Raw genomic sequence first — 24,307 nt, 5'->3', positions numbered from 1 at the left:
GTGTTGCCTCGTTAATGTCGGCGTTTTAAAATTCCGACTTCACTCCGGTTTCACGGATTTCCGATTTCTTGATCCCGGTTTTACACGCCGTGTGCTGACGCCGGCCGTGCACGCGTGATGGGCGTTGTGCTTGTCCAATCGTCTTCGTTGTTATCGGCGCTTGGCCAATGACGGCGCTCGGTGGGCGGAACCTTCCGCGCGTCTCCCCCCCACAGCGTCATTCCATGGACTGACCGCCGCCGAGCAAGATGGAGTTCCTCCTGGGGAATCCGTACAGCACCCCGGTGGGGCACTGCATCGGTACGTACCTCGCTGCTCCCCCGGGCGGCCTGCGATGCAAAGAAACATGGCGGCCCTGCCGCGTAAACCGGTTGGGACGGGTTGCCACCGCGCTCGATCATGTACTTGGCTAGCCCGAGCCGCTAGCCCGAGTCCGTGAACGAGTTCTTGGCTGCTGGCGAGCCTCCGGAGGCTAGCCGCTGTTAGCCCGCTAGCTAGCTAGCTAGCTAGCTTGCGAAAGAACGTAATGTCTGCTGTGGCTGCGCCAGTGTTACAGCTGGGCAGCAGTCTTCTAACATTATCCCTTATTTGTCATTGTTCGGTTAGCTTTGCTCACGTAGACACCACTGTTATCGGTGTCCACTCTCGTGCCCTCTCCCCTGCACCTGACATCCCGTCCTCTCATGTCTGCGGTACTGATGTGTCAGTGTTCATGTACTCCTACTCTGATTCCGCCACTCGCCGCCTCTTGGCGAGCTGGCACAGTTCACCTGCATGTACTCAGGGTGACATTTGCTCCCGACTATGACAGGATTACTATGAAGTAAATGTACTGCTAATGCTCCATGCAGTACTTGGGTAGCAAATGTATTACCACTATTACTTCATGTAGTACTACTATATGATTACTATTTAACAAATATACTACTACTACTTCATATAGAATCATTATGATGGTTTCTACATGGCGAATTCATTACTGCTACTATTTCTACTTCATACAGAGATAGAGATGTACGACTACAAACCCTGCTGTTGTGACTGAGACAGAGTTCTACTGTTCTACTGTCAGCCTGACTGGCAAACAGTCATCAGTCGGGACATGAGCTTCAGAGTCGAGACGTATAAGTGAAATGCTGTGACCAGCAGAGCTGTCACTTTTACCTGTTTTAATCTCCTTTTCTGTCTTTTAGAGAGAGCCACAGATGGCTCCCTTCAAAGTGAAGACTGGACCCTCAACATGGAAATATGTGACATCATCAATGAAACTGAGGATGGGTGAGAGACTAAGGAGAATAAATCAATGATTGACAGTGCCACATCCTGGAAGTTAAATCTGTTTAACCCTGTTTTGTTTGCTGTTAACATGGTATGTGACTGACTTAGAAGAGACTACAGCCATTCTTCTCTCTAACTTCCCTTATCGGACTGTGGCATTTTAAGAGGAGAAGCCTAGTTTTTGATTTATGTCTGGGCTTATCCAAGGCCTCATGCCTTATCTGACTGCACCAATACTGTTGTATGGAAAAGACTTTGTAAAAGGTCCATGTCTTGTTTGAGAAGGAGTTGGAAGCTTAGTTAGGTGCCTTTAGCCCCGCACCTCAATTAGCCTATTTAGAAATATGTACCCGTAGACTCAAGAGATGACCCACCCACCAGCACAGGGCTGTAATCGTCTAATGATACTTATTGTTGTTAATGCCAACAACAGTCCACAGGCATTTATGAAATAGCTAAAAGGATCAGGTTATAAACACAGAATGACCGAAAAGGGACTCATTAACAAGTGTCTGCAGTTATTGTTCCACATGGCAGTTATGTAACTCAAAGGTTTTTTTCAGTGACAGTACATGAAATTATGCTCTTTCTCACCCTCAGCTGTTAAACTCTTGATAGTTGTCACAGTAGGTCTAGCAAGTCTTATCGGTCCATTTGAGACCTTTGGACTTGAGCTGCATGGTCCTTGCCTTTGATTCACCCTGTCCATGTTTGTGTGTAAGTGCATATGTGTATGTACATTTGTGTGTGTTTATTTGTGTGTGTATGTACATATTTACATTGATTTGTGTGTGTGTGTGTGTGTGTGTTTGTGTGTGTGTGTGTGTCCCCGCCCCCCTCAGGCCAAAGGATGCAATCAGAGCAGTGAAAAAGAGGCTTAATGGCAACAGGAACTACAGGGAAGTGATGCTGGCCCTGACGGTGAGTAAGCCTGGAGGGGACAAAGAATAGAAAAGTGGGAGGCAATAATCAGAGTCATTATCGTAAAAATTTTAATGGTACTGGAGCATAGGTTTGATGTAACCAGAAGTGATTGGCGGTCTTTACTCAGATAGAGAGGACATTATTTTTAAGATGTCCTCCCCACACTGTACTATGCCTGTAGAGTATAATACTTTTGGGATCAATAAATCATCTCATCTCAAGAATTTCTATAAGGCCCAATAAATTATTAATCTGATTACAAACGTATGCTTATAAATTGATCTATAGTTGGGCAGCACGGTGACCCAGTGGTTAGCACTGGCCTCACAGCAAGAAGGTCCTGGGTTCAAACCCCAGGCCGTCCCAGGTCCTTTCTGGGTGGAGTTTGCATGTTCTCCCGGTGTCTGTGTGGGTTTCCTCCGGGTGTTCCAGTTTCCTCCCACCATCAAAAAGACATGCATGCCAGGGTTAATACTCTTGTCTGTGCCCCTGAGCAAGGCAATGGAAAGAAGTGGAGTTGGTCCCCGGGCGCTGCAGCTGCCCACTGCTCCTGTACAATAGGATGGGTTACATGCAGAGAACACATTCATTATAAGAATACAATTCGTTGTAAGGTACAATGACAAAATAAAGTGGCTTTCTTCTGCTTTCTTCTTACCGTATAAAATGTAATTTTATGCAACAGGTTCATAAGCCTCTTTAGTAAATAGTCAGTGAATAGTCACTTTCTAGAGGATTCTGATAATAAGACATTTATACAAGTGTAGCTCATAATATATTCTTTCCCTTAAGTGAGATCTGATTTCTCCATTCTGATGGGATTTGGCTACTTCTGTCCCTCCTGCAGGTGCTGGAGACGTGTGTGAAGAACTGCGGCCATCGTTTCCATGCCCTCGTCACCAGCAGGGACTTTATTGACGGTGTGCTCGTTAAAATCATCTCACCTAAAAATAACCCTCCAACCATTGTACAGGACAAAGTGCTGGCCCTGATTCAGGTATGGCTGAGATGAAAAGGATTAAAAAAGTACATGTGTTTACATACTTGCAGCCTAGGTGCCATGCTTAAAGCTGCAGTAGATAACATCGAACATTCCAATGCAAATCCTTCTGCCTCGTATCGCTCCGCTAAGTCCTTCCCACCAAATGACCTCCGCATCCCTCTTCAGCCCCGTACACTCGGGTACAAACAGGAAATATCAAAGTGAGACTTGTGAAACTCGTATCGTAGTTGATAATCTATTCATATAAAAAAAAATTTTCGGTAAATCTCCTAGTTACACAATGTTGTTCATGTGAACTTGACATTTCAAGTTGGTCTTTAGGGTTAGGGTTACAACTACAAGTGACTGACGGGGCAGGGCGGACACGAATTGATCGCGGACGTGCGCATCTGCATTTGTCGAACAGCCATTAAGAACACCCTCTCTCTAGTGACCCGTGATTGGCTAAAATGTTCCGTCCCAGGCTAGATTTTTTTTTTTAAGCTTGAATACAGAGCCAAGAGGAGATGCAGAAGTCCAGTTTTCTCTCATACCAGTTGAATTACTGAATGGTTATTATGGAATTTTTGCCCAATTACGCCATAAAAAAACTGCCTACCCCAGCTTCAATCATTTACACACTACAAACTGTGTACTCTGTCATGGTTGTGTTATGAGCAGTGATTTGTTATAACTTTGGTGACTACATCTGACTGATAGGTGTTGAGAAATCTAAGAACCTCGGCTGCGGCCTCTGTCAGAGAACTGGACTTTCTAATGACAGAACAGAGACTTAAGATTAAGATGTACTTTATTAATCCCCGTGGGGAAATTCATCCTCTGCACCCATCCCAACACACACTGTAGCTAGCAGCAGTGGGCAGCCGCCGTGCAGCGCCCGGGGACCAACTCCAGTTCTTCTTGCCATGCCTCGGTCAGGGGCACAGACAGGGGTATTAACCCTAACATGCATGCCTTTTGAGTTTTGTAGCCCTTATCAACTGCTGGAACTTAACGAGCTCATTGAGTGTCAGGTTCTGATTTTGCTTTTCCATTGGCGACGGCCTGGTTTTGGAGGTAGTTCCAGGATCCTAATTTCGACCCTGCTCAGGAGGAAATACTGAATCTGAGTGCCGAGAACCGAGGTGGGGCTAACAGTACTGTCAATCATGATCGGTCAAGTAGTGTGTCATCAAACCATCACCACTATGCTCCAGCCCCAACCACCATTTTTAAAAACAGCGGCAACAGAACCATTATGTTAGCTTTGCATGACAAACTCGCATGACAAATGATGTTGACAGTGGGTTTAAACCGTTGTGAGACAGGTTAGTTGTACTCTACGGATGATGTGTTGTTGCAATACTAATCCTGCTCAGTACGAGAGGAACCGCAGGTTCAGACATTGGTGTGTTTGCTTGGCTGAGGAGCCATTGGTGCGAGGCTACTATCTTTGGGATTATGACTAAACGCCTCAGAGTTCCCCCCTAGACACAACGATACCATGGTGCCACAACCTTCAGTTGGAACAAGTTTTATTTAATTTCTTTCTTATTTAATTCAGTGCTTTGAGTGGCTGACCAGGATAGCCGGCTTTGGTCGGTGAGCAGGGCCTTTTGTGACGGGGCTGGGGTGCGGCCGGATGACGGTCGCCCCTCTCTCGACTCGCAATGCATGTTTGTGGAGAACCAGGTGCTAAATCACCTGTAGACAACCTGATTCTGATAAGAGGGAATGACCATCCCAGAACCGGGGGGCGGGGCCTAAGAATACATCTGTCACCATCTTACAATGCTGTGATTGCAAAAATTCCCAAATCCTTTGTGAATAGTACACATGGCCATTGAACCTCTAATAGCCACACCCATTTTTGCATATGAAACTGGTCGTTGGTGTTGGTCGGTATGCAGCTGTATTGTTTATAAGGGTGGGGATACCTGCAGTCAGGTGAGACTGAAGAGGTCACTTAGATGAGTGATGAAACGTATCTGTCAGTAAATGTGTCCAGATGAACTGATTCAACCGTCTTTGACTTTCTTAGCTAGATTATTGAGCGTGTCTGTGAATGTTCTCATTCATCCAGGTCATGGTTATCCAAAGGAGTTGAATCAAGTGCAACTGGACTTGGTATATATCCGTGAAGACGTTTCGCCTCTCATCCAAGAGGTTTCCTCAGTTCGTGCCTTTCCGACTAGACGAAGCTAGTCTGACTGACTGATGATGAGACTCAGAATTTATCCTCTAGGAGTCGTTGTCAGAGCTATAGATGCCCATGGCTCTTTGTGTCCCGATGTTTACCAACGCCCGTCGCTAACAGAGCCATAGATAGGAGTGGCTCTTTTGTGTACCGATGTTTGGCCACGCCCGTCGTTATCGGAGCTATTGATATGCGTGGCTCTCCTGTGCTCCGATGTCCAGCCGCGCCCGTCGCCATCGGAGCTATTGATTTCCACTAGCCTGCACCTGTGTATCACAATGAAAGGACATAGAGCAGACAGAATCATAGAGAAGGCACAGAATCAACTCCTGAATGAAAGAGTGAGACAGGTCCATTTCACTGTTGAAAGGCTGAAGGAGAGATCTGACCAGCTACTCCAGCAAATAACATCCCACTTGCCTGGTGCGGTCTTGGAGAGGATCACTGATTTCACCAAGAAAGCCCAACTATCTCAACACCACAAAACCAAAGAAAGGCAGACAAGGAAGTTTCAAAACTTACAGCGACGAACCAACAACACTAGCCAAGCAGATATACTTACCTGGAGACAAAAGACAGAACATCCCACACAAAACGGAACGCAGAGCAGATGGATCAAGAATCTGTCGGACAAGGTACTTTCCCAATCAGAGAAGGAGGTCTTAGCCAAAGGACTGAACTTCGCCATGACAACCAAACAACTACCTAAAGTTGACCTCATCACATCCACAGAATCAGCGATAAGGAAAAACAATCTTAACGGAACCTGAGGCATAACAGCTTAAGGTTAAAGGTATCAGCAGCTCTATCCAATGCGAAACTCCCTCCTTCCAACCTAACCATGGAGGAAAGCAAAGCCGTGACAGCCTTGAGCAAGGATGAAAACGTCACTATCCTTCCAGCAGATAAGGGGAGATGCACGGTTATCCTCAACACAACAGACTACCACGCCAAGATCACGTCATTACTCAGCGACACCGACACCTATGAACCTCTGAGACGCGATCCTACTAGTGGTTACAAGAGGAGAATAATAGAGTACCTACAGAAACTACAGAAAGGAGGAACCATTGATCGGATACAATACCACCGTCTCTACCCACAAGATAACATTCCATGCATATATGGACTCCCTAAGATCCATAAAGATGGAACCCCCCTCAGGCCCATCGTCAGCAGCATAAACTCGGTCACGTACAACATTGCCAAACATATAGCCAACATCTTGACCCCTTTAGTGGGTGAAACACCTCACCATATCCAAAACTCCATTGACTTCGTAGACAAGGTCCAAGGCGTAAAACTGGAACCGGATGAAACCATGGTATCCTACGACGTGACCTCGTTATTCACCTGCATCCCAACCATGGAGGCTTTGGAAACTGTGAGGCAACGTTTGCTACGGGACAACACCCTCCACAATAGGACCAACCTCAGCCCAGACCAGATTTGCCAACTACTGGACCTTTGCCTGAACACTACATATTTCCAATTCAGGGGCCAGTTTTACAGACAGAAACACGGCTGTGCAATGGGCTCACCAGTATCGCCCATTGTGGCCAACTTATATATGGAAGAGATAGAACACAGGGCCCTGAACTCCTTCAGAGGAACACCTCCGAGCCACTGGTTCAGATATGTGGACGACACATGGGTCAAAATCCAAACACAAGAGGTGCAAGCGTTTACCAAACACATCAACTCAGTGGACAAGAACATTAAATTCACAAGAGAAGACGTAAAGAACAACAGTTTGCCCTTCTTGGACTGTGACGGCCACATTGGGGAAGACAGGAGCCTCCACATTGGGGTTTACAGGAAACCTACACACACAGACCAATATCTACTTTTCGACTCACACCACCCTCTGGAACACAAACTGTGGTTTGCGACACAAAGCTGACAATGTGCCCAGCAGCACTCAGGCCCAACGAGAAGAACACAAACACCTGAGGGGAGCTTTAAAAACCTGCGGCTACCCCAGTTGGACCTTTGTGAAAACTGCAACACGTTCCAAAAAGACCAACCAGGTGAGCGACGAGGAGAAAAGGAACAGAAGGAATAGAACAGTCATCCCATATGTTTCCGGGGTCTCCGAGAAACTCAGGAGAATTTTCAACAAACACCGCATCCCGGTATACTTCAAACCCAGCAACACACTCCGACAAAGACTGGTTCATCCCAAAGACTGTGTACCACACACCCAAAAAAGCAATCTGGTGTATGCTGTACGATGCAATGAGGATTGCACTGACCTATACATAGGAGAAACCAAACAACCACTACACAAACGGATGGCCCAACACAGAAGGCCAAACTCCTCAGGACAAGACTCGGCAGTCTGTCTACACCTAAAGGAGAAGACACACTAGGCCTGTCAGATAGCATTTGAAATTCGAATGTACATTCGAATTATGGTAATAATATTCGAATTTGAATATGAAAATATGAAATTCGATTTTTTTGTAATATATTTTTTTAATATATTTTTCCCCCTTATTAATATTATTATTATTAATGCACACACGTTTAAATGGAAATAAATGATGGTTTCGTGAAACGTATTTTATGAAAATAAGCATAGCCTACATCCGTAGTAAAACCGGAAATTAAAAAGCTCTTGTCAGTTCCCACGCCGAGCGGGCGGGCTCATAGAACACAGGAAATGGCGGAATCCGAGAAGAACGTTGGCTGTGACCCAAGCGCTAGCACTAGCACTAGCACATCTCCTGCGAGAGTCATTCATACTCCACAACATCTGAGAAGTTACGTATGGAAATTCTTTGGGTTTTGGGCTGTTAATGGGAAAATCGAAGAGAGAATATATCCACACCTCGGGAAGATGGCTCAGAGATACCTCGCCGTGCCAGGGACATCCGTGCGCTCTGAGCGTGTCTTTTCTGATGCGGGAAACATGGTCACCAAAAAAAGGAGCGCTCTCGAGTCTGAACACGTGGACGCTTTGGTTTTTCTCGCAAACCACTATTAGCACAACTTCTTATACTACTACAGTGAGTAGGACTCTTGATTTTATTTTTTTAAGCCCCGTGGGTCATGGATAATTTACTATGCCTATGTTACTTACGGTAAATTCGTTAACACCATCTGGCCTTTTCCTAGTCAGATTTATTTTACCTGTATGTTACTTAGAGTAGGCCCTAGTTAACATCATCTGGCCTTTTCCTAGTCAGATTTATTTTATGTTTAGGGGTGCTCAACAACAGTTTTTGGACTAATATGTGCGGACAATGTGCTGGAGTTGTATGTTGTCATAAATATGCTGTTAATAAAAACACGGGCTACAATAGACTTACTCTCTCTATTGATTTTTGGGGGTGATATGCAAATTCAAGGTATTCGAATGCCATTCGAACCTCAGTGTGTAATATTCGTTATTCGTTCGAGGCCTATTTTTGGCATTCGTTCACAGCTCTAAGACACACTCCTTCGAGGACAGCAACGTACACATTTTGGACAGAGAAGATAGATGGTTTGAAAGAGGGGTGAAGGAAGCCATCTATGCAAAACTGGAAAAACAATCCCTCAACAGAGGAGGAGCTCTGCGACACCACCTATCTCCCACTTACAATGCCGTCCTTTCATCTCTACCCAGGAGACTCAAGAAGCCTAGCCTCCAAGAACAACAGTCGGTCACTAACGGCTCCAACGACTCTCATGACCACTGAATAATGAAGTCGAAACTAACACCCCCAATGACCGTCGCTGCTAAACAATTGCAAATCAATTGCTCCGATGGCGACGGGCGCGGCTGGACATCGTAGCACAGGAGAGCCACGCATATCAATAGCTCCGATAACGACGGGCGCGGCCAAACATCGGTACACAAAAGAGCCACTCATATCTATGGCTCTGTTAGCGACGGGCGTTGGTAAACATCGGGACACAAAGAGCCATGGACATCTATAGCTCTGACAATGACTCCAAGAGGATAAATTCTGAGTCTCATCACCAGCCAGTCAGACTAGCTTCATCTAGTCAGAAAGGCACAAACTGAGGAAGCCTCTTGGATGAGAGGTGAAACGTCTTCACGGATATATACAAAGTCCAGTTGCACTTGATTCAACTCCTTTGCATTATTGAGCGTGCATCAAGACATGTTGACAGTGTGACTGTGGCTTTTTCAGTCGTATTTCTTAAGCTTTACAGTTCTTGAAATACAGTGGAAACAAAAGGAAGAACCTAGACCAGAATTTACACAGGTTCTTAAATGTTCTAGATAGGGAAAGTTCCAGGTCCCAGGTTTTCCAGTTCTGACAGTGGGTAAAGCTGATAGAGAGGGGTATGCAGTATCAGGCCGAGATGTTTCTTACATTACTGTGTTTGCTTGGAGGCTCAGGATGTGCCTGTGATCTGCAGGCAGAGCTGTGAGTGACGTCCAGTCTCTCTTGAGCCCCAGTCAGTCTGGAGGCTTCAGGTTACCTGCTGCAGCTCAGGTAGCCTGGCTGGCTCAGGTGAACCACTCTCCTTTCCCCCTCGGAGATGGCCGAGACCTTGCCATCACCATTGACAACACCGTGGTGATGCCAAATTGGACTATGAGGAATCTGGGTGTGATCCTGGATGACCAACTCTCGTTTTCTGAAAATGTTGCATTGGTTGCTCGCTCCTGCAGATTTCTCCTCTATAACATCAGGAGGATTCGCCCATTCCTCACCAACGAGATGGCACAGGTGCTCATCCAAGCTCTGGTCATCTCCCGGCTGGACTACGGCAACTCCCTCCTTGCTGGCGCCCCGGCGTCGGCCATCAGACCTCTGGAGCTTGTTCAGAAAGCTGCAGCTCGTCTGGTGTTCAACCGCCCTAAGTTCTCCCACACAACTCCCCTTCTCATGTCCCTACACTGGCTCCCAGTAGCTGCTCGCATCCAGTTTAAGACTCTGGTGCTGGCCTACAGGACAGTGAAAGGAACAGCTCCTTCCTATCTCCAGGCCATGGTCAAGCCCTACACCCCCGCCCGACCACTTCGCTCAGCTGCCTCGGGACGCCTGGTTGCCCCGTCGCTCAGAGGCCCTTGCTGCCGATCGACCCGGTCCCGGCTCGGTTCTGGCATGGCCCCACAGTGGTGGAATGAACTCCCCACTGATGTCAGGACAGCTGAGTCGCTGCCCATCTTTCAGCGCAGGTTGAAAACTCACCTCTTTAAGAACTACTACCCTGTTACTTGTTCTTAGCACTTATTGTATTCACTCATTTAAAAAAAAAAATCTCTTTCTTGAACTTTTATTTTAGCACTGGTTTTGCTCTTAGATGCTTGTTTAGATGCATGTATGACCTCTGATGACTAGTTGTTCTCCTGACTTCCTACGTTAAATGCACTTATTGTAAGTCGCTTTGGATAAAAGCGTCGGCTAAATGACTGTAATGTAAATGTAACGTAGAAGTCCATCTAGCTCCAGATGGAGCACAGATCTGGGACGGCAACACAACACAGCTAACAGGCAAACGGAACTGAGTTGTTGTTTTGGTTTTTTTACCTTTATTTACCCAGGGTAGTATGCTGAGCATATGTGCTCTTTTTCATTAACACCCTGCTGTACATTCACACTGTTCCACACATTCACACCTTGGAGATGCCCCGTGCAACCACAGTCTTCGCTGGTGTCTTGACACATGCTCAGTAGTCCAGGTAAGAAAATCCCAGAAAGCTGAATCAGTTCATCTGGACACAACATTGATTGGGAAAAATGTTTCATCACTCATCTAAGTGACTTCATCAGTTTCGTCAGTCTCAAATGACTGCAGATATCCCCCAACCTTATAAACAGCACAGTTGCATAAGGACCGAAACCAACCATCAGTTTCATATGCAAATGGCCATGACCGTTAACTAGAGTTATAATGGCCATGTGTACTATTCACAGAGGATTGGGGAATGGTTGCAGTCACAGCCTTGTAAGAGGCCATCTGTGTGAATCAGGAACGACCATCCCTGAACGGGGGGTGGGGGTTAAGAGTACATCTGTCGCCATCTTACAATGCTGTGATTGCAGCTATCCCCAGTCCTCTGTGAACAGTACACATGGCCATTGTAACTCTAGTTAACGGTCACAGCAGTTTGCCTATGAAACCGAAGGTTGGTTTCGGTCGTTATGCAGCTGTGCTGTTTATACGGCTGGGGAATGTCTGCAGTCAGTTGAGACTGATGAAGTCACTTCGATGATGATGAAACATTTCTCCCAATAAACGTCGTGTCCAGATGAACCGATTCAACTTTCTGGGAGTCTTCACTGGTGGCTACTGAGCGGCTCCACTGGAGCAGTTGGTTTGGGGTTTAAGTGCCTTGCTCAAGGGCACATCAGCCATGGTTATTGAGGTAGGGGAGAGTGCCATTCATTCACTCCCCCCAGCCACATTTTCCTGCCGGTCTGGGGATCAAACAAGCCCACTTTTCTGAGTCACTGTAGCCTTGAGAGTAGGCTAACAAGGTTGTAACTAGAAGGTTGCTGGCTCAAATCCACAACTGGCTTGGATATTCTGTGTGGGAACTTGAGGGAGACACTCTAATTGTCTGCCACTAAAGTGGTCTTGAGCAAAACGTTTCACCAGCAACCCTCCACTGGTTGAATTCTTTACGTTTGGGGTGTAAATAAAACGAGATCGCCTGCATAAATCCACTGCAATAATCCAGTCTGTCCTGTGCACATCCATCACTGTCTGGTTTGGATCGGCCACCAGACTACAACCAACAGTTAGGTCTGCAGAGAAAATCATTGGTGCCAACCTGCCCTCCATTCAGGACTTATACACCTCCAGACTCAGGAAACGAGCGGGCAACATCCCTGCAGACTCATCACTCTGGTCACAACCTGTTCAAACTCCTCCCCTCTGGCAGGCGCTACAGAGCACTGTACCCCAAAATAACCAGATATAAAAACAGTTTCTTTCCGTGGGCTGTCATTCAAATGAACACATTTAACACTGTCAATAAATCCAACCATGTTTTATATACTGTACTGTACATGTTGTACATACTGTACTGTACATGTTGTACATACTGTACTGTACATGTTGTATATACTGTACTGTACATTGTCGTATACTGGTACACTCTGTCATGTACATCTACCTCAGGCGTGTATTTCAGCATCTCTGATATATTCTCTGCACCACTGCACCTTATCACCTCTTATTTCACCTGTATAAGTCAGTCCTTGTGTATATATGTGAAGGTTGTTGTGTTGTAGAGGTGTTATTCTATGTATAAGTCAGTCCTTGTGTATATATGTGAAGGTTGTTGTGTTGTAGAGGTGTTATTCTATGTATAAGTCAGTCCTTGTGTATATATGTGCAGGTTGTTGTGTTGTAGTGTTGTTATTCTATGTATAAGTCAGTCCTTGTGTATATATGTGCAGGTTGTGTTGTAGTGTTGTTATTCTATGTATAAGTCGGTCCTTGTGTATATATGTGCAGGTTGTTGTGTTGTAGAGTTGTTATTCTATGTATAAGTCAGTCCTTGTGTATATATGTGCAGGTTGTTGTGTTGTTGTGTTGTTATTCTATGTATAAGTCAGTCCTTGTGTATATATGTGCAGGTTGTTGTGTAGTAGTGTTGTTATTCTATGTATAAGTCAGTCCTTGTGTATATATGTGCAGGTTGTTGTGTCGTAGTGTTGTTATTCTATGTGTAAGTCAGTCCTTGTGTATATATGTGAAGATTGTTGTGTTGTAGTGTTGTTATTCTATGTATAAGTCAGTCCTTGTGTATATATGTGAAGGTTGTTGTGTTGTAGTGGTGTTATTCTATGTATAAGTCAGTCCTTGTGTATATATGTGCAGGTTGTTGTGTTGTAGTGTTGTTATTCTATGTATAAGTCAGTCCTTGTGTATATATGTGCAGGTTGTTGTGTTGTAGTGTTGTTATTCTATGTATAAGTCAGTCCTTGTGTATATATGTGCAGGTTGTTGTGTTGTAGTGTTGTTATTCTATGTATAAGTCAGTCCTTGTGTATATATGTGCAGGTTGTTGTGTTGTAGTGTTGTTATTCTATGTTAAGTACACTGAGAGAGCCACCAAATTGGAGTCGCGTTCCATGTAGTGCAAACCTACATGGCCAATAAACATGATTCGGATTCTGAAGCCTCTTTCACACTGGCCAAAACCCCGCTAACATCCACCTTTGGTGGTCGGTGTAAAAGGGTACAGTCGGCATTCACTCCCGGGTCACATGTCTGTGCAGGAGTCGCGGGTTTTATCGGCTCCACCTCCGATCGGCATTGACGTAAACGTGACACTCGGCTGGACACGCGAATTTGCGCGATGACGTAGCGCCGTTGTCCGTACGTCATAAAATCGCGCCGGCAGCTGAGGAAAAGCATCTATCGTTTGTGGGTACAACGTCTTCGTTCAAGCAGCGCTCGAACATGGGTCAGCCTGCGTTGAGTTTGTATGGTGTGAAAGAGAGACCGAGGTACAAGATATAAAAAGTAACGTTAACCACCGTCTCTCTGGCGTCCACGCTGCTTTCTACTGTTTACTTCCTGTTTTCCGGCGCCTTCGGGACGTCGCGAACGTGGTGACGTCAAAGATGACGCGACAGAAGAAAAAAAGAAGGGCAAACTCGTCTGCTGGCGGCCAGACCCGGGTCTGTTGGCACTGTGAAAGGGCTCAACTGCCCATTTTTAGCGGGTTTACCTGCTTTTGAAAACCCCGCTCATACGCGCTGGTTTTGGTGTACAAAGGGTTTAATTAGGGGTTGGGAAGCGGAGCCTTACACGCCGTTGACTGGTCGTAGCTGGGGTGATGTCAGCTGTGTCTCTGCACCCAGAGCAACCTTCAGATGTAGACCTTCCAGGGCAGGTCACCGGGACAGAGCTAGACTGTTTGTCCAAGGACTCGTCTTGCATTTGAAAGCCCTTGACAAACCTGCCTTTGGTCTGTCCTTTAGCAACCCGCTCCAGCGTCGCCTCACACACTGCCGAGTGTGAGTGACTAAGAGGTCAGTTGTCTGCTTTTCTCTGCCCGTTCCTCGCTGTGTCATCTCCAACAAACCTTTGTTTTGCCCCCCCCCCTCCCCCTCCTCCCCTCCTCCAGGCGTGGGCTGATGCGTTCCGTAGCAGTCCTGATCTTACGGGTGTGGTCCACATCTATGAAGAGCTGAAGAGGAAGGGCATCGAGTTCCCCATGTCTGACCTCGAGACCCTGTCACCCATACACACACCGCAACGGGTGCGATGACGTCATTATAGGCTGCTTCACGAGTCATGTGAGTGCTCTGCACACGCGTGTGTGTCTCCGTGTGGTGTAACTTTGTTCTCTCTCTCTTCAGCTGGCGTCTGCCCCGGAGGGTGACCCCAATCCGCAGAAGTACAGCGCCCCACCCCAACCCACGCCGCGCTCCGTTCCCCCAGCCTACACCACCCCACAAGTCCCCAACATCCACGCCTCCGGCTCCATCAACCCCACACCTGAACAGGTAACGTACCGCACACCTATAGACAGTTCCGACTCAGGCACAGCTTCCTGAGAGTCGGCCCAGTACAGAACCTGTCTGTCTGTCCTTCTGTCCCTCTGTCCGTCTTTCAGTCTGTCTGTCTGTCCTTCTGTCTGCCTGTCTGTCCTTCTGTCTGTCTGTCCTTCTGTCTGTCTTTCAGCCTGTCTGTCTTTCATTCAGTCAGTCAGTCTGTCTGTCTGCCCTTCTGTCCCTCTGTCCGTCTTTCAGTCTGTCTGTCCTTCTGTCTGTCTGTCTGTCTGTCCTTCTGTCTGTCTTTCAGCCTGTCTGTCTTTCAGTCAGTCAGTCAGTATGTCTGTCTGTCCTTCTGTCCATCTTTCAGTTTTCACTTCAGTTCATTTCAGTTTGCTTTCTTGGCATGACCAAAGTGATACATTTGTGTTGCCAAATCAGTCAACAAAGCTGAAAAACAACAATCTGGTAAAATAACAACAATATGAATGTAAATAATAACAGTGATATTAAAGTAGATCAATAATATTAAGTTACAGCACACATTAAACAATAACAGTGATATTAAAGTAGATCAATAATATTAAGTTATAGCACACATTAAATAATAAGTGTTAAAGTACATCAATAACATTAAGTTATAGCACACATTAAATAATAACAGTGATTTTAAAGTAGATAAATAATATTAAGTTATAGCACACATTAAATAATAACTGATATTAAAGTAGATAAATCATATTAATTTACAGCACACATTAAATAATAACTAATATTAAAGTAGATAAATAAGTTACAGCACACATTAAATAATAACTGATATTAAAGTAGATAAATAATATTAAGTTACAGCACACATTACATAATAACAGTGATATTAGAATAGATAAATAATATTAAGTTACAGCACACATTAAATTATAACACTGATATTAAAGTAGATAAATAATATTAATTTACAGCACACATTAAATAATAACAGTGATATTAAAGTAGGTAAATAATATTAAGTTACAGCACACATTACATAATAACAGTGATATTAAAATAGATAAATAATATTAAGTTACAGCACACATTAAATTATAACACTGATATTAAAGTAGATAAATAATATTAAGTTATAGCACACATTAAATAATAACAGTAATATTAAAGTAGATCAATAATATTAAGTTACAGCATAAATTAAATAATGGTAATATTAAAGTAGATAAATAATATTAAGTTATAGTATACATTAAATAATAACAGTAATATTAAAGTAGATAAATAGTATTAAGTTACAGCATGTGTGTGTGTGTGTGTGTGTGTGTGTGTGTGTGTGTGTAAGTTTTTGTCTGTATGTGTATGTGAGGGTGTAAAAGACTTGTTTTGCATGTGTGTGTGTTTGTTGATCACCCGCTGTCCCTCTCTCTGTGTCTCAGTCTCTTTCCCGTCTCTCGCTCTTCCTCTGTGTCTCTTATCTCTGTCTCTGTCACTCAGAGAAAGACCTGCTTCCTCCTTTACTTGCAGGACATGTAGTCATCGTCAGGCTTATAATCTGACAGCTCAGCTCATCAGTAACATGAGTTTGTTGTCATTTCTAAGTGAATGTCTGAGACGAGTGAACGATGACCGTCATCCCAGAGAATCCACAAACTACACAGGCCAGGGAGGACGGTTTTTGGTTCCCTTTTGAGATGCCTGGCTTCTTCACACAGGTTGTGTAGCAGACTGGCAGACCTCGTGTTGTTGATTAAATCCCATGTTTTTCCAGATTTGCCGTTTGCGCAGTGAGTTGGAAATTGTGCGTGGAAACACCAAAGTGATGTCAGAGATGCTGACCGAAATGGTTCCAGGACAGGAAGACCCCTCGGACCACGAGCTGCTGCAGGTCAGGACTCCTGTGTGTGTGTGTGTGTGGGATTGTTGTATGTGTGTCTGCACTTACTTTTTGAACAGTGTCAGTAGGGCTGTCACGATCATGAAATTTTAGTTGACGATTAATTGTCATACAAGTAATCACGATTAACGGTTTAATTGTCTTTCTTTTTTTTTGTGGCTTTTCCCCCCTTTTCTCCCAGTTGTACTTCGGCCAGTTACCCTATTTTCTGAGCCGTCTGTCTTTCCAAGTTCGGCGAATTGGGTGGGATGGTGGATCCGTAGATGGTTTGTGGTATTCGCGCTTTTAACCACCACCTTTTTGCTGCAAAGCCAACAAATCACCTCCTCCAAGTTATCGGGCTCTTCCTTTTAATTTGGCTTAAAACCAACATGTGCCCACAGCGCTCCTGTAGTGTTTGGCTTTGCAGCTACGTCTGTGATGTTCATGTCAACACATACTCGTCCAAATGCAGTCATCCAATATTACAGAATAGGCAAGGCTCAGCGTTTTCAGTTTTTACCGATTTTAGCCGAAAAATACCCAGATTTTTTAAAAGGAGCAAATCGGTTTAATCTGATTTTCACCTGGATTTTATGTTTCCACGGATCCAAAAGTTGTTCCTGTTCATGTGAGGTTATGTAACAGTGTCCTCTTGTGGCAAAATCCGGCATGCTGGATGACTTTGAGAAATAAAAACCCAAAACGCTGAGCCTTGAGAATAAGCATCTCAAGATAAACAGTTTGTTGGCGCTAATTCTCCACTCATGTGCCAGGGGCGCAACAAGAGGACGTCATTAAAAGAGCGCCAGTCTGGGCATCTAGCATAGCGGTCTATTCCGTTGCGTTGCGTAACACAGGGATCTTCAGTTCGAATCCCCGCGTTACCTCCGGCTTGGTCAGGCAGCTCTACAGACACAATTGGCCGTGTCTGCGGGTGGGAAGCCGGATGTGGGTATGTGTCCTGGTCACTGCACTAGCGCCTCCTCTGGTTGGTCGGGGCGCCTGTTCAGGGGGAAGGGGGAACTGGGGGGGGGGGATAGCATGATCCTGCCACATGCTACGCCCCCTGGTGAAACTCCTCACTGTCAGGTGAAAAGAAGTGGCTGGTGACTCCACATGTTTGGGAGGAGGCATGTGGTAGTCTGCAGCCCTCCCCGGATCAGCAGAGGGGGTGAAGCAGTGACAGGGACGGAAGAGTGGGGTCATTGGCCGGATACAATTGGGGAGAAAAGGGGGAGGAAGTCCAAAAAAAAGAAAGAAGCGCCAGTCAAACAACAAACGGTGGAAAACGAGGTGGAAATAGTGACTGAAATATGACGTTTCTGTCGTTTCATCCAGCTGTTTTTATGCAAATGAATAAACAATTATGCAAAATGATCGCGGTCAGGTCAAATAATCATGATCAGGCATTTATGTAATAAGTCTCGTAGGAATGTGCTCACAGCTCTTACCAGGCACGGCGTACTATCACAGCCGACACTCACCCACTTCCTGATAACCTGCATCAATACGACCAACAAGACTGTGTTTCAGTTTAATTAAAATGTCACTGTCCTCCCAGGAAGACAACCACTACCACTTGTTTTGGACCCGCCCAAAAGTAAACACCTTTTGGCTGTAGATTTATAAAGAATTAGTGACTATATTTTGGACAAAAATTACTTTTAATTGGGATGAACTTCTCTTTGGTCTCTTACATGCAACCCCCACAAACATTAATACAAGTTACTTATTTGGAGTACTGAGTGTAGCTGCTAGAGAAGCAATTACAGAGAAACAGCTTCGGCCAGACAGCCAGCCCATCGAAAGAGGACTGGTATGATGTCATCTATAGAGGATTGGTGTGATGTCATCTATAAAGCGCTGGTGTGATGTCATCTATAGAGGACTGGTATGATGTCATCTATAGAGGACTGGTGTGATGTCATCTATAGAGGGCTGGTATGATGTCATCTATAGAGGACTGATGGGATGTCATCTATAGAGGGCTGGTATGATGTCATCTATAGAGGACTGATGTGATGTCATTTATGACATGGTGGTGATAGAAAGAATCACCTCCATGAGGCTTGAGGAAACTAAATTTGAGGAAATTTGGGAGAAGTGGAAATTGTATATTCCCCCAAAACCTCCTTCTTTTGTTTAAATTTGTTTATGTAAGTGTGGTTTTTGTACTTTCTCTTTTTTCTTTTCTCTCAAATGGAAAAACACCCCATGTCCTGTTTTTTATTTCCGTAATTACTCTGTAAAATGTAGAAAAGATGGATGACTTTGTAAAAGTATCTAAGTAAAGATGATTATGTAAAAATTCTGTTAATACGTGATTCCAAATAAAAAAAATAAAATGAAAAAAAGTCACTGTCCAAAACAAGAAGTTACCAGTGACCATTAGAGAATGCTATAAAGTGTGTGTGTGTGTGTGTGTGTGTGTGTGTGTGTGTGTGTGTGTGTGTGTGTGTGTGTGCGCGCGCGCGCGCAGGAACTGAACAGGACTTGCAGAGCCATGCAGCAGAGGATAATGGAGCTCATCTCGTGTGTGTCCAACGAGGAAGTGACCGAGGAGCTTCTCCACGTCAACGATGATCTCAACAATATCTTCCTGCGCTACGAGAGGTCAGAGTAAAGCCTGCAGATTCTTCCATGTGGAAGAACTGGAGATATGGCCCGTCTGCTGACAGAGAGGATTTTTCTGGAAATCCATTTTCACTGTTTGGTTTTTATAAAACCAAACAGTGAAAGTAAAATGTTGTTAAGAAATAAAAAACAGTTCTTAACAAAATTATACTTTTTGTGCCCCTGGTAGCCCAGGGAAACTGCTCTGGTAAACCACCACAATTTTCATGTGGTTGTCGGACTTCAGGCCGCCCAGAGAATACGTAACAAATCACACTCTGTATCAGTCAGCAAGGATCGCATCATTTCCTTCTAAAATACAGGACGATTCTGTATTTTAAGGAACGGGCGGCAACTCTACCCGTCAGTGAGCCATCGAGTCTGTGCAACTTCCGGTCGGTCTTACCTGCAAATGCTTCTTTGAATTAGACATGGAGTCCTTCAATGCTGACAGCATTTTTACCACAGGCCTACACTGGACTATGATGTTCTTCTCCTTTTCTGATTCAAACACAAAGTTGTGTTGAAATCTCCACCCAGTGAAGCTCATTTTTCACCTGAAGCCACGTGCTGCACTGTCGTGCCCTTGTGAGGTTGAGAAGTCTCTGTGCTGTTACTACCATGCTGCATTATGCACTGGTAGTAGTTCTTTATTTAAAATATTAATATGGTAAAATATAATATTAAAAAAAAACCATTTATATTATTTGGAAAATGTCATCCTGAAAAATAATCAGTTTTTAAAAATTGTATCGGTAATCTGATTACGTCTTTTTTCTGTAACTATTACTTTTTTGTATCCTGATTACATAATGTATTTTACTGTATTCTGTTACTCTCCAAGCCTGTATATAAGTATATAAATATATAATGAGTAAATACATAACAAGTAAATATATTATAACATGTAACTGTAATATGTACTCAAATTTTTAAAATTAATTTGATTGTATTTTAACTTCATATTTTACAGATTTAGAAATTTTAGTTATTTTTTGATTTTACTATTTAATTCTACTGTATATATAAACGACTAGAGCAAGTATTAAATAATGTAATAAAGTAGAATATATAAGAGTAGATAAAGAAAACTGCTGTAGGAGATAGTGAGTGTTGTGTATAGTATTGTCTCTCAACAGTATTCTCATTCAGAACTGTGAAGGCACTGACATGTTATTTTTCCTTTGGGCGAGAGATGATCATTCTTTCCTCTTTCTTTGTCTCCGTCAGGTATGAGAGGTTTCGCTCCGGGAGGTCTTCTGCTCAGAATGTCAACAACGGGGTGAGTCAGTAGTAACTGCCCCAGCAGGTAACAGGATGTGCCCACTGCGCTCTGTTTAATTTTTCACAGGGAAACATTCAACCTCAGCTGCCTTTTAGCTCCGATAATTAACTCCAGCTCATGTCTCGCTCACTTTGTTTCTGATGGTTATCTGTAGTAACAGCCTTTACACAGCTACAGACCACCCCACCAGCCAGCTCTCATACTCACACTCCGTCGTCCCAGTTAAAGCTACAGTCCTAAAGATTTACCAGCTAACAAATATCCTACCTGATACTTTCTAACTCTCCGTTAAAGTTTCCCTGGGCAAAAGGATGAGATCCATAATGTTGCGGGTCTTCACCAGAGCAGCAAAATGCAGAAGGCAGGTAGTGTGGAGTCTGAAGAAGAAGTGAAGTTGTTGTGTCAAGGGCTGCATGATATATCGTTTTAGCGTTATTATCGCGATGTGCGCACGCGCAATTGTCACATCGCAGACCGTGCGATGTGAAGTAAGGCGACGTAACTGAAACACCTCATGCTCTAACTTTTTGCTGCTTGATACAAAGGAAAACTCACACGGGTGTCATTTTCCATGAGTAATCTACAAGAGAAATCTGTCTGACATGACATAATTTACTCCGATTTGATACTTTCAACTTTGCAATTTCTCTCTCCATTTGGACGAATGATACATTGACGTGTTCGTCTGCTTCTTGGCTAGTGATGCACGGATCGCCGTTTTATCCGTGGGCAGGGTCAATATCCTCGGGTGAGCCAAGTCATAAAAACTAACATTCTTATTAATAGTGGATGGGTTTCGGGTGGGTGAAATAATACATCATTAATGAAGAAAATAATAATCACCTTCTCTAAAATGTGAACATACCCCCCCCCCTTTTTTTCTCCCCAATCAAAATTGTCCAATTACCCCACCCTCCCGAGCCGTCCCGGTCACTGCTCCACCCCCTCTGCCGATCCGGGGAGGGCTGCAGACTACCACGTCTCCTCCCATACATGTGAATATATTTTAATCTCCGTTTCAAATATGAATGAGCAGACTAGACTCTCATTGCATTAAATGCAGCATCCATTTGTGTTAAACAGGAATGGAGGCAAAAAAGATCTGAGAGAAAATTAAAAAAGCATTAAAAGCAAAAAAAGGGAAGGGTGGAAAAGTTCCGTGTGGGAGCAGTTGAGTGAAATACTCAACCATGACGAGTCAAGTGCTGGTATGTGATATGCAGCAGCTGTGAAGCGCTGTACGTATATGATAGCCACAAAACTGGTACCTCAGACTTGGTGTAATATGTTACCGTATCATCACACTTACATGTATATCCCACTGAGAAATAACGGTATTGTGTGATTGGGTGTGGGTCTCTTAAATCGGAGAAAAGAATTCATTCAGTTGGGTGGCGGGTGTATGGTTTATGTGTACATGCAGATTGGCATGACGTCAGAGCTGATCCGTGCGTTACTGTTCTCGGCTGTCGCTCTGTGTCATCTATCTGGCTCCATCTCCTCTTCACATTTCACAGCTTCCCAACAACTCCCCTACAAAGTCACCCCAATCATTCTAGAATGATTAATTCTTTCCAAATTGGATCATCCGCAGATGATGTGGTTTTGTTGGCTTCATCAGAACGCGACCTCCGGTGCACACTGGGGCGGTTTGCAGCTGAGTGTGAAATGGCCGGGATGAGAGTCAGCGGCGAGTCAGCGGCGAGAACACATGTTGCATAGAATAAACAAACAGTTGCAACACGTATCCACAGCTAGGCTGTGATCCAACATGGCAGCAACAATAAAGTCATGTGACTGATGGGAATAATGAATACGGTTTCTACACTCTGTATGCAAGTTCTGGCAGTATGAAATGTTTTGAGTTTGGCAATGTCCGCCACAAACTCTCATCCTGCTGTTATTTTTGTGCCTATATTTTGAGCACACAAATAAATGTTTTTTACACACATTAACTTAATTTCGAAGAGAGGCACAAAAATAACGCCATAGGTTTGCAGCTGAGTGTGAAATGGCTGGGAGGAGAGTCAGCACCTCCAAGTCTGAGGCCATAGTTCTTAACCGGAAAATGGTGGACTGCTCCCTCCAGCTTGAGGGTGAGTTGTTATCTCAAGTGAAGGGAGTTCAAGTCTTTCGGGGTCTTGTTCACGAGTGAGGGTAGGATGGAGCGGGAGATTGACAGGCGGATTGGTGCAGCATTAGCAGTAATGTGGACCTTGTACTGGACCGTTGTGGTGAAGAGGGAGCTGAACCGGAAGGCAAAGCTCTCAATTTACCAGTCAATCTTCGTTCCAACCCTCACCTATGGTCATGAGCTTTGGGTAGTGACTGAAAGGGAGAGATCACGGATACAAGAGGCTGAAATGAGTTTCCTCCATAGGTTGTCTGGGCTCAGCCTTAGAGATAGGGTGAGGAGCTCGGGCATCCGGAGGGAGCTCGGAGTAGAGCCGCTGCTCCTTCGCATCGACAGGAGCCAGTTGAGGTGGTTCGGGCATCTGATTAGGATGCCCCCTGGGCGCCTTCCTTTGGAGGTTTACTGGGCATGGCCAACTGGGAGGAGACCCCGGGGTAGACCCAGAACTCGCTGGAGGGATTACATGTCCAATCTGGCCTGGGAACGCCTTGGGATCCCCCAGGAGGAGCTGGAGGGCATTGCGGGGGATAGGGGCATCTGGAGTGCCCTACTTAGCTTGCTGCCACCGCAACCCGACCCCGGAGAAGCTGCTGAAGATGAATGAATGAATGAATAATTCTTTCCAAATAGAGCTATTGAAGTCATCTGGTGAAAATTCCTGTATTGTTTTTCATATTGTAATATATATCGCAGGACAAAAAATATCGCAATGTGGGTTTTTTGCAATATCATGCAGCCCTAGTTGTGTCTAACAAGCAGGTATGACACAACAAGCTGGTAGAGGACCTCCTTTACCAACAGATAGTACAACGTCAATAAGTAAAACTCAGGTTCAGCCAGGCGCTCAAATAACACTGTCCTTACCAACGCTTACATAGCAGTAAAAAAATAATGATTTTCAGGACTGTAGCTTTTATTGAGAATTAATCAACAAATTTTTTTTTTTTGGTTCCTTCTCCCTTTTCCCTCACTAGTCATTAAACTGTCTGCAGCTTTTGTAAAATTAAGCCCCACCTCATCTCCACTGTGGTTGGTTGGTTGGTTCATGTGAAGGACAGGCAAAGTGCAACATGTTTTCCAAAACGAACCCTTCCCTTCAGCCTTGCAGCTGCCACCTCACCGACCTGCATACAGACTGCAACACTAGTTTAGATGAAGGCAGAACATCAGACACCTGCGGCACGTCCTCCATATTTTCAGACCACACACCTTTCCATTCTCTCTGCTGTGATACTGTACATCTCTCACTGCATGGTGTTCTTTCTGCTAATATGGTGTCTCCCCCCCCCCATTCAATCTCTACTGTCCACTGTCAAGTGTGTGAGGAGTTGCATGTGGCATGTCCAGTCAGCCCTCCTCTCAATGTCTCTTGTGCTATTATCATGCCCTGCACTGTGTCCCAGCACAGGCATGTTAATGGTACTCATTGTGTTTCTTCCTTTCTGTTTGTGTCCTTTTTATGGCTAGCTGAGGCAGGCAAGTATCAAAGTACTCTCACCCTCCCACTGTAACTAGTTCCATAAATAACATGGCTGAAACATGGGCTCCACCTCCTACCTGTCTGATATGCCCCCATATGACATGTTTTGACTACACCCCTCCAAC

At 44.7% G+C, this 24,307-nt stretch overlaps 1 protein-coding gene across 2 annotated transcripts in view; it reads left to right on the top strand.

Annotated features, from left to right (window-relative positions):
• The first annotated feature begins 239 nt into the window (after positions 1-239).
• Positions 240-24,307, top strand: part of tom1l2 (target of myb1 like 2 membrane trafficking protein) — a 33,113-nt gene continuing 9,045 nt past the window's right edge. For both annotated transcript variants that reach the window (XM_056297119.1, XM_056297118.1), the window contains exons 1-9: positions 240-300; positions 1,194-1,278; positions 2,121-2,199; positions 3,050-3,199; positions 14,434-14,568; positions 14,669-14,815; positions 16,563-16,679; positions 19,150-19,283; positions 20,514-20,565. In XM_056297119.1, the coding sequence (XP_056153094.1) occupies positions 249-300; positions 1,194-1,278; positions 2,121-2,199; positions 3,050-3,199; positions 14,434-14,568; positions 14,669-14,815; positions 16,563-16,679; positions 19,150-19,283; positions 20,514-20,565 (951 nt within the window). In that variant the 5' untranslated portion in view covers positions 240-248. The remainder of the gene's footprint in view (positions 301-1,193; positions 1,279-2,120; positions 2,200-3,049; positions 3,200-14,433; positions 14,569-14,668; positions 14,816-16,562; positions 16,680-19,149; positions 19,284-20,513; positions 20,566-24,307) is intronic.

This window comes from Lampris incognitus, chromosome 17, assembly GCF_029633865.1.
Source record: "Lampris incognitus isolate fLamInc1 chromosome 17, fLamInc1.hap2, whole genome shotgun sequence".
In the NCBI taxonomy this organism is placed as follows: Eukaryota; Metazoa; Chordata; class Actinopteri; order Lampriformes; family Lampridae; genus Lampris; species Lampris incognitus.
Note: the sequence above shows the minus strand (reverse complement) of the source record. Positions and strands in the feature narration are given on the sequence as shown.